Genomic DNA, 10,419 nt, shown 5'->3' on the forward strand with positions numbered 1-10,419 from the left:
AGTGATGCCACCTCACGACTAGACCAGGCAACACATGGGGACCGAGCAGGAATCGAACCCACAACCTCAGTGTTGGTCCTTATTGTCAGCACCGTGCTCAAACCACTGAGCTAACCGGCGCCCTATTTAAACAGCTGTATCTAAAAGCTCCTATTTTTCTATTGTTGATCCTGAAAGTGATGGTGAAGCAAGGGGAGGGTGAAAATCCAGTAACAGTATTTTCATAAACAGCGTATTAAGAGGCTTTGCCTTTCCTGTACTGAGTTGTAACATTTCTTTTCCCCCTTGCTTTGTTTCTCAATGGAGGTTTCACACGTTCTCTAAAGTCCCCTCCTTCCGCGTGCTGGTGTGCGGAGGGGACGGCACGGTCGGCTGGGTCCTTGGTGCACTGGAGGAGATCAGGCACAAGCTGGTGTGCTCAGAGCCCTCCGTTGCCATCTTACCACTAGGAACAGGTGAGAATCACAGCGAGTACTATCCTTCCGAGAACTTCTCCAGAAGGTTTGTCTTTATCCATCTGACAAACCACTCAGTGTCACAGTAGAGATACCGTTGCTCAGTTCTGGCCTGTGTTGAAGAGCAAGTGCAGTTTCAGCTTTTCAAGGAAAAGGCAGTCATGCTTTCTGGATGAAAAACAAGCAGCGGGGGTGTCGGCGTGGGTGGGTGTTTGTGAGTGGGCAGTGGAGGGCAAAATATTCTCCCCCGACAACCACAGGTGCATCAGCCATTGCTGCAAAACAGTGAACTCAGTCATTACTTGACTTCTCAACACCGTAATAGGTTTTTCCATGGCTTTTTGTGAAAACTTTTCAGATCAGACGGCATATGATACTAAGCACACGTGCAACCATAACAACCCTTAAGATATTTTTTTCTACTTGTTAACTTCTCAGTCCAGTCTAACTACTTCCATGACTTGTCTGGAGCACCTTGATGCGATTTGATTTGATTTGATTTGTAACACAGACCTGATGCTCTTTCTGATGCTTTTACCTAACTTACAAAGTGCAGTCATATTTTGGGGTTCTTCATTGTTATCCAGGTAATGACTTGGGGCGGGTCTTGCGCTGGGGAGCTGGCTACAGCGGGGAGGACCCCTACTCGATTTTGATTTCTGTGGATGAGGCGGATGACGTTCTTATGGATCGCTGGACTATTCTCTTGGATGCAGAAGAGCCTGCTGAAGGTGCAGAGAATGGCATCGCGGAGCCAGAGCCTCCAAAGGTGAGCTGAGCACCATTTGGGTTTAATTGTTAGGAACTGTTGTCTAGCAAAAATCACAAAGATAGATATTAACATAGTTTAATCTCCTGTTGCTCACCTGTCTTTGAGCTTGGGCCTTGCTGAGCTATTCCTTAGTAAACACAGCATGCATCTGGATTTAGTGCTTCAGTTTTTGGTAGGGCTGATTGGCTGCAGAACACACTTCATAGCTGTTTGGCAAGAAGCATCTGATAGAGGATTAATGAAAAGATTAAAGTGACAATGGCACACCTGTTTACTTCAGCTGGAAATAAATTTACTTCTCAAATAAGAACAGCATTTTGAAGGAACGCCTGATATTTTCCAGAGCAATATTGAAACTGGAAAAACACCACAAAAACCACTACCACCGCCACTAAAAGAGTACTCTCATCTTCTGTTTAACATTTTTAAAATGTCTTAGTTGCTAGCATATACAGGAAGCAAATACTTCTGTAATTTTACTGCAGTTGTATGTCTGTTTATGTGGCATTTTTTTTTATTTTGGAAACTTTTTTTTTGAGTAAAAGTCCCTGTCCATTGGTTCATGTTACTTGTTTCGGTTTAGGAAAATAAAAATGTTGATTGTAGCTCGTGACTTCAGAGCGTTGTTTGAGTCCTAGTTCTGTTTATCTTCAGGCAAAACCAAAAAAATGGACAAGGGAATGGCAAAAATAAAAGTTGGAAATTGTAATAGTCATAGCAATAGTCCAAGATTTTAGTCCAGTCACGGGAAAATCCTGTGCATTTTGTGTCAGTTGGAGGATTTATGTTGCTCAGGTTCCAGCTGTTCTTCACTTGGCGGAGACAGGGGTTGATTTGCCCTGTGTTGCCTAATCTGTTTCTTAAAGGTGAAGGATGTGAGAGTCAAGGGCTAGGTTAGAAAAGTTATGGAAAGAACTGTCATGCATTAATTGCAGAAATGGCTGGAATCTGTAGAAACTTGAGAATTGCAGCTGAGTAGGTGAAGGCATGTTCTTCACTCATCTGGTGTAATCTGGTCACCTTCCAAAGTAAGGAGGAACATCTTCCCAGGGATGTCATGATAAACTCATGGCTGGTGTCAAAAATAATAGTGGTGTTAATGTTCAGCAACTTGTATTGTTATGGCATAGACTTGCTTTGAGAAGTTAGGTTGGTTTTATTTATGAGTTTATTTTTATTTCTGCCTTACTATGCTTGTAATCTGCAATTAAGATTGCATTTTGAAGTTTCTGATACTTTTGAAATAATGACTACATGCGGTAACAGTTGTCCCTGCAGCTTTATTTTCAGGGCAGTGTTTCTGGACAATGTTTTCCAGAATCTGTCAAGATATAAGTGACTTGGAAGGATCATCTGCAAAGCTTGTTTGTGTTGAAAAACTTTGGAACCTCTTCATTTGTAAACTTAAGGAGAAAATAATACAATTTTTTTTGTCAGATTGTACAGATGAACAATTACTGTGGTCTTGGCATTGATGCAGAGTTGAGCTTGGACTTCCATCATGCTAGAGAAGAAGAACCAGGGAAATTTAATAGCAGGTAATCCTGGGGAAACCAGGGGTGGAGGGCAAACTCTGTGGCATTGTATAACTTCCAACTTACCCTGTGGCTTGTAATCTTGAAATGTTGCAGGTATCCACAAACAATATTGCCTGGCACAGAGCTGGCACAGAGGGGAATTAAGTTAGCCAGGAACTCGTAGACACGGGATTTGTGGGTTTTGTTTGGTTGTTGGGGGTTTTTTTCCCCTTAACAAGAGAGAGCATGAAAGAAGTTTTTGGACGCCCTGTCAGTAGTACTCAGTATACTAAATTTCCAGTAACTGCAATGTTGAGTTCAGTGGAATTTTGGGGTAGTGGAAATATCTCATAGTCAAAGGCTGTAGCAGGAGGGAGCGCAGTACTGCTACGTGAGCAATAAACGCACTGTTCAGGACTTTGTTGTGCATTTCCCGCCCTTGCATAGTGCTGTGATAGCACCTGTGTGCTTGTCGTAAGGGTGACCTCTTCAGTGAGGTGGTGTCATTAAGAACGTGTGGAGAGAGACCTCCCTCCATTCTGGCATGCAGATCAATCAGTAATAGTACTTTTTCTTCTTCCCATAATCACTGAAATTGCTGAGAAAAATAAATAAATCACATTTATGTAATTAGTTTCATTGTAGAAACTGTTTTTGTTTGCTTTTTCCTTTGCTTGTAAGTAAATGTCCTATTAATTGTCTCTCAGTTGCCAAAGAGAGTTACAGCTAAGCAGTGTTCAAACCCTATTAAAACTATTCTTGGACCAGTTAGGAGTGTGGTGATGTGTAATCTCACTTGTCTTGCAGTGTTCTGTCATTACAGGCATTGTTCGTGTCTTTCTCTTAAAAAGGAAATAATGCAGGATATTGTTTGTGGTGCACAAGTTACTATTAGGCACTGATTTGCGTTTTCAATCCACTGAATTGAAACCATCATAGGTAGTTAAACTGAGCAATAAATCTGCATAGAGCAGTGCCTGCTCTAGTGTGTAAAACTGTTCTAGATTTACTTGTGCAATTAATATAAAGAGTTAATTCTTCCTTTAAAATACACTACTCTGCAAAGCTGCAGCACTTAAAAAGGTGTGTCATTTTCTTATTGCCACTGCATTCGAGGGTTGTACTTTGACTTTTATTGCAGTGTGGGCTCTGGGTGCCTTGAATCTTTATCTCAGTCAGCTCACAGCGTTTGGCGCCTGCAGTGCCACAGGCTGTGACTTGATACCATTCGTGCAGCGTTACTGCAAGAATTGCTGGACACCATTACATGTGTATTTGGACACCATGCAAGCCTTGAAGGGCATATGGAAGAGATTTTTTGAATGTTTCTTTGGGTTTTTTAGTACATCTGAAGGGCTGTTTATTTCCGTAATTGAGGATGGGGAGAAGGAACATGAAATAACGAATTGTTACTGAGTTACAACTTTGGAGGAGACAAACAGCTAGTGCAGCTAACAGTGCTGGCGGGACTGTTGCCTTTCGCTGTCTGTGACAGTGGTTGTTAAAATTGCTAGCTTTACCCTTTCCCAGCAAGATTAGCTTTATATATATATATATATTTATATATATATTTTTATATATATATGTTACTTTCGCTTAATTAACATAATTACCTAATGCCAAATGAAACAGCTGTGGGCCTGTGAACTGGCTGTTCTTGAGTGCAGAACAGGCTGTGGGAGGAGAAATTGCAGGTGGTCCTGGAAAGAAAATTCAGCTTGAATGCTCTTTTGAATCAGGAGCTTAAGCTGGTAAATGTCCTGAAAGGTGTGTGCTCTCTGGCTTCACGCAGTAAGAACCTCCGGACATGCTCAGGACTCCTTCCTTGCCTTTGGTGAGCAGCTGGCAGTGTGGTGATGACTTTCCTGCAGGGGGAATTTAGTGCTGAACTTGGATTGCAGGGCAGAGGGGAGTAGCCTATGTTGTGCCAGTGATGGTTCTTACATTGTTGAGTGCTAACCTACATGAAATTTTTTTCAGAGTGTGAAACATAAGGATCGGGGCATTTTCCCTCATTTCCCCATTTCCATGGGATCCTGGAACAGTTGTAAGGGTTACCTGTTACAGAAGAGAACACACTTTCTTTGTGCCATCTGAAATTGTCAGGAGACTGCTGTGGCAGCCAGTCTCTTGGCTGTAAGGTTGGACAGAAAAAATAGTCTGCATGATGTAATGCAATTTTAGAGTTGTTTTATGGGGATACATAGAACTGTTCTCTCTTGATGGGAGAAAGTTTTGAAAGTATTGGTTGTTCAGCATGTTGGTTGTGGGCTTTAAAAAGCTACAGCAGCCACTGTCTTAGCAGGTGTTCTTCCATCTTGGGTCCTGTGTATGTGAACCTGATAAAGTTCTTTCCGGGTTCGTTAGAGCGCCCTACTAAAAACAGCCCACTAGAATCTAATTATTGGTCAGAGCTCTTAGCTTTTGCAGGGGTGGTTCCTCCCCCCGTTGGTGGGCTTGTCGAATTGCAGGACTAGGTAAAAGGCGGTCGTTTTGATTCGCTTGACAGCTTTCTGTCCTGTGTGCTGCAGTTCTGAGAGGTTTGCATCTGAGCGATGTTCCCTAGCTGTGCTCACGGGAAACTGCCGTTCATTTAAAAAGGCCTGACACCCGGATTTCTTCCCCATCACCGTTAAAAAAGCATTACCCAAACCTTCCCTTCTAGGTGTGCGGCAGCTGGCAGGAGCTATGAAAAGTCTGGCCTGAGGAGTGGCTTCTTTATTGTGTTTTCATGAAAGCTTTGAAGGCGGTTACTGATGGGCTTGCCTCTGCAGGCTACTGGAGGTGCTTGCTGCTTGGGCAGTGCCCACAGAGATGATTACAGTGTCAGTGGATGCTATGGTGTCTTCCTGAGTCTAAGGAGACTTGGTAAGAATAAAGGGTGTTTTTCAATTTGCTTCATCGAGGACAAATACAGGATTGCCATACTTAAAACCACTTGTTTACTTTCATAATCCATTAAACTGGTCCTGTATAGGTTCACCTTTTAACTTCATCTGTTCTGAAATATTCAGTTGGCTAGACTGAAGAGTCAGCCCAGCTTTCTGAATGCCCCTGAGGAAGAGGGTGTAGCCCATGGTAGTATGTGCATGTTGGCTGTACTTGTGCATCATTTGTAGAAAAACAAACCCAAGGGTGATTCTTGAGCTGTGTAGGTCAAATCCCAAACTCACCAGACCACTACTGTTACTTCCATATCTGTACTCCAGAGAAGCTTTTGGATAGTTCTGGGGTGACATAATGATGCAAGTGTTGCTGCCAAGCTGATGCAAGGACTCACTGGCTCCGTGGGGATGGACAAGCTGCACGTAACCCCCTGCCCCTCTCTCATCCCCGTCAGTGTCATTTACAGCAGTGACGGCCATGTGTGTCTCACCTATTGCAAACTTTGATGTGCTTCAGCGCAGATAAGGTGTTGGAAACTGCTCCGACAGGGAGGAGCTTCTTCCTCCCTGCCCTGCCAGTTAACCATGGGGAAACACTGCCTGCAAAACGTGTTGAACCAAGGGTTTGCTTTAGGAGATGCTTATTCTTTCTACCCAGGTGGGCAGGCAAGTATGTTATTGGCTACCGCTCACAGTAGACTGGTGACTTCCACTGGCACTTTCTCCCCAAATCACGCCCTACATTGTACAGGCGCGAAGAAGAGTGGTGATTCTCTATAGTGGTGGATGTGAAAAGGTCACCCTTCCAAGCTTGGCTGGCCAGTTTTAATCATAAAATCTTGCAGTCATCTTCAAAACCATTGGGTAGGAATTGGCATGGTAGTGTTACAGAAATTAGTTTGTTCTTCTTTGGTCTTAGTGTCCTAATAAGACACATGAATGGAATGAAATATATATGTAAGAGTGGAGCGACAGGATTTAATCTCTGGGAGACTTACGTTAGTTGTGCATCGCAGGGTGCCGTATCCAGCAACTCTGGATCATGTGGTCCCTAAGTGTTTCCTACAAGTCATGTAACTGAGGACTGTGTCTGTAGTTATGGCATTATGTCCTGTTCTTTTAGTTTCTTCAGGCTTCCTTCTTCATACAACAGAAAAATCATACATGGATAGATTTCATGTGTTGTGCTTCCTAACAAAATCCAGTTTTTTTCTAGTTGTGTCTAAATTGCACAAAACTTGTCTTAGCATAGACACATATTATTGTCTTGTCTGGAGTAGAAGCATGTGTTAAGCGTATGTTAAATGGTGTTACATCAGGTACTTTTAATTCAGTGCTGTTTGAAACTGTTAGCATGTAGGATTAACCATTCCCACTGTAATAATTTAAACAAGCTGAGCAGTCTCTGTCTGAAGAGGTGACTATAACTCACACGCTGAACTGCCTGTCTTTCCACCTTTAAATATAATGCTAGAAAGTTTTTGCAGTGTTGGATTCTAATGACACCCATGTACTAGTAGGGTCAAATAACGGAAATTTATGCTTTTTATTTTAAGGTTGCCCTGAAGGCCATGTATCCAGAAGTTTCCATTAACTAGCATTTGTTTATGTTGTTCCTAAAATATTCTGACTTTTCTAAGGATGCCATAAAATCTTCCTCATCTTTTTTTACTCTAAAATTAGCGATGTTAGCGATCCATTGCAGGTTAACATTACTAAGCATGTTTTAAGTTTCTACAGCTTAGTATATTTCAAATCAATTAGTGATACGTAAAGCAAAGAATCACAAAGGTTTTTATGCCTTAATTATTCTAGCATTGCTTTAGAAAACATTTTAAAATGTTTCATGGAGACCTCTAAATCTTAATTAAATATGCAGTTTTACAGCACAGAAGTTTACATTTCAAAGAGGTATTGCATTGAGGCAATGCTTTAAGACTAAGTGATTTTTCTGTAGTAAAAGTTCACAGATCTCCACATGCCTTGACAGCATAAATCATCCATTAAGTCAAAGTTATATAAAGTAGTAGCAGTTGATGGCTTCTCCTTTGTTTCTGCAGTAAAGCTAGAAGAATTTGGAGAGTGTTTGAATTGAAAAACTCTTTAAATATACCTGCTAGACAGAATACTGGTAGAGGTACAAGGAAGAGTGCTGTGCTATGCTGTGCCTCACCTTTTGGCTGAAAGATGCTTATCTGCTCCTAGATTTCACAACAAAGGTGTTTATGTGAAAGTTGGGCTGCAGAAGATAAGTCATACCAGAAATCTTCACAAAGACATAAAGCTTCAAGTGGACCAGCACGAGGTGGAATTACCAAGCATAGAGGGACTCATTTTTATTAATATACCCAGGTAAAAAAGAGAGGAAGGATCCTGTGTGGATGCATGTCTGGATGTGTGTGTGTGGAAATGCCACCTGGTATTTGAGTGTCAAATGGTTAAATAAAATATTAAATGCTCTAGATTAAGAGATGGTTGTTACTAGGTATTTTTGATGATTGCCCGACTTTCTGGCTTTGCAGCTGTGCCTAAAAACCTTGCTCATAATACCATTTTGAAATAATTTCTCTGATCCTTGTAATCTCACTCCACCTAAAGGTGGCAGTGTTTCATTTTCCCAGTGCAAAGCTCCACACAGTTGCTGCTTCTTTGTCCTAATTTGCAATGATTTCCTAGCCAAAGGTCTTCAGACTTCCTTTGCACCAGTTTTGTGGTAAAATACAATTTTTGATGAGTGGCTGTGGCCTGTGGCTTCTGTCTATTACCATTTTCCACCTCCCCTAAACTGTCTGAACGAGTTCACCGGATATAGGTGTAACTTGTAGAAGGATCAAAGATGATCAACTTGCAGATGCTTTCTGGCATGCCGGAGAGCAGTTGCCTAAGCAGTTCCCGCAGTGGAGGCCAGCCAGGATTCAATTGTCAAGCACTGGTCCTATAGCCAGCTCATCAGTATACCTAGAGGCGGTGGTGCTGCCCGGGTAGCTGTGAAAAACCCACAGTTCAGATACCTTTAGAGGGCTGCAGGGGCTGCTCTGACACCTGCAGGGAGCTAGAGATACTGCTGTGGAAGGAAGGAAGGCAAACCTGCAGGGAATCTGACTTCCTTAGATGTGCGGTTGGTACAGGCAGCTTATTTTGTTTGCACAAAACCAGCAGGTAATTAGTGCTACCGTACTATTTCTTTTTCAAGCACACTTATCTCAAAATACTTGTGTCTTTTTCCATTTTAGTCTGAAAATGTTTTGACTTTTTATTCACATGTATATATTTATGTGTACACACACATATCTGCCTGTGGACACAAACACAAGTATATGTTGCACATGAGAACTGTGGAGAAGCGAAGGTCACAATTAGTACTGAGCTGTCAGTGCACTGAAACAATTAGCAAGGGATTTGAGTAAGAAGGGTCAGTGCTGCACAAAACCCCACACAGTGTTAAATTTTGAGAAGCATTTCAAAGGACTGAAGTGCAGGAATACCTGCTTAACTACAAGTGAGTCTGGCCAGGTACAAGAATAAAAACTTCATGCTCGTAGCTTTAGTTTCTCATCAGTAGCTCCCATGAATATTGTCCAGACCTGCAAGATCTATGCTAAGTTCTTAAGTGCTGGAAGTTAGGGTTAGTGCAGCTGTGACCTGTATTTCCCAGAAAACTAAAACTCTTTGGAGTGACTTTTTTTGTATCTACTCCTTTTCTTACAAATGGAAACCACTTCACTCCTTCTTTCACTCCTAAAAGACCTGGTCAGAAGCCTTCCAGTTTTTGGGAAACACTTCCTGGTCTTACAGCAAAGGAAAGCTGTGTTGTCTCCTCCAGCTGATGGGTTTAGCTTTTGAAGTCTGTCAAACCAGCTGTCCCTGGCAGGGCACGGGGCAGGGTGCTCTGGGGCAGACGGCAAGTCCATGGGCAGTCACTGTGGTGTGCTCCCTGTGCAGCTGGGGTTCTGGAGCTGATCTCTGGGGGTCTGAGAGTGATAACCGCTTTGAGAAACCACGCATCGATGATGGCCTGCTGGAAGTTGTTGGCGTGACTGGCGTCGTTCACATGGTAAGTTGTTATCCCAGTAAGAACAGAGGAAACACAATTTCTCAGACTGGTTTAGTTTTGTTACAAACAGCACATTTCAGGTTCGTAGTCCTAAAAAGTATTCATCTGTGTTACGGTTATAGCATCGTTTATTCAGGTACTGGTTGCATCACATGCAAATGGTTACAAACGACAAACAGAATTAGTGGGCAGCATGAGCTGTCTGTGAACAAAGTGTTCAGATATTGGGGGTTCAGCTGCAGCTTGTATGCCTGATCATGGGCTGCAGTGCCCTTTCACTGCCTGTTTATTGGCTTGCCCTGAAGACCCATATTTAGGTGCCAGACTACAACAGATGGAATATAAACTGAAGAAACCTGTGGTTGGATAATAAGCAGTAATAGGAGTGTGAAGAGCTTGTTTTAGTAGTGCATAAAGAAACGCTTCATGAGTTAAGTAAGCTCTGAACCAAGGCTGGAAATATACATGTACACATATATATATGAAATACTAGTATGTATACATATGTATATACACACATGTATTATAGAATGCACTAGCTTTGTTATAAGAGGAATCACATGTCAAAACCAAACAGTTTTCATCTGCATGATTGTTCCTCTTACATGCCGCTCCTCTCCAAAACCAAAGAACTTGCCCAATGGGTTTTTCCTCTCCTAAATATATTTATGGAAGAGGCACTGACTGGCCTGGCCTTGGCCAGAGGCGGGCCCGATTTTTGCCCTGGGGGGCCCCT

General features: G+C 42.3%; 1 protein-coding gene across 1 annotated transcript in view; it reads left to right on the forward strand.

Annotated features, from left to right (window-relative positions):
- The window catches only part of DGKQ (diacylglycerol kinase, theta 110kDa), a gene marked incomplete at its 5' end in the record, with an annotated part of 30,948 nt that overhangs the window by 18,481 nt on the left and 2,048 nt on the right, over positions 1-10,419 (forward strand). Inside the window, 5 exons of the mRNA XM_009878086.1 lie at positions 307-455; positions 1,043-1,224; positions 2,665-2,765; positions 7,835-7,981; positions 9,572-9,683. Of these exons, the coding sequence (XP_009876388.1) occupies positions 307-455; positions 1,043-1,224; positions 2,665-2,765; positions 7,835-7,981; positions 9,572-9,683 (691 nt within the window). The remainder of the gene's footprint in view (positions 1-306; positions 456-1,042; positions 1,225-2,664; positions 2,766-7,834; positions 7,982-9,571; positions 9,684-10,419) is intronic.

This window comes from Apaloderma vittatum, unplaced genomic scaffold (genome assembly GCF_000703405.1).
Source record: "Apaloderma vittatum isolate BGI_N311 unplaced genomic scaffold, ASM70340v1 scaffold14341, whole genome shotgun sequence".
In the NCBI taxonomy this organism is placed as follows: domain Eukaryota; kingdom Metazoa; phylum Chordata; class Aves; order Trogoniformes; family Trogonidae; genus Apaloderma; species Apaloderma vittatum.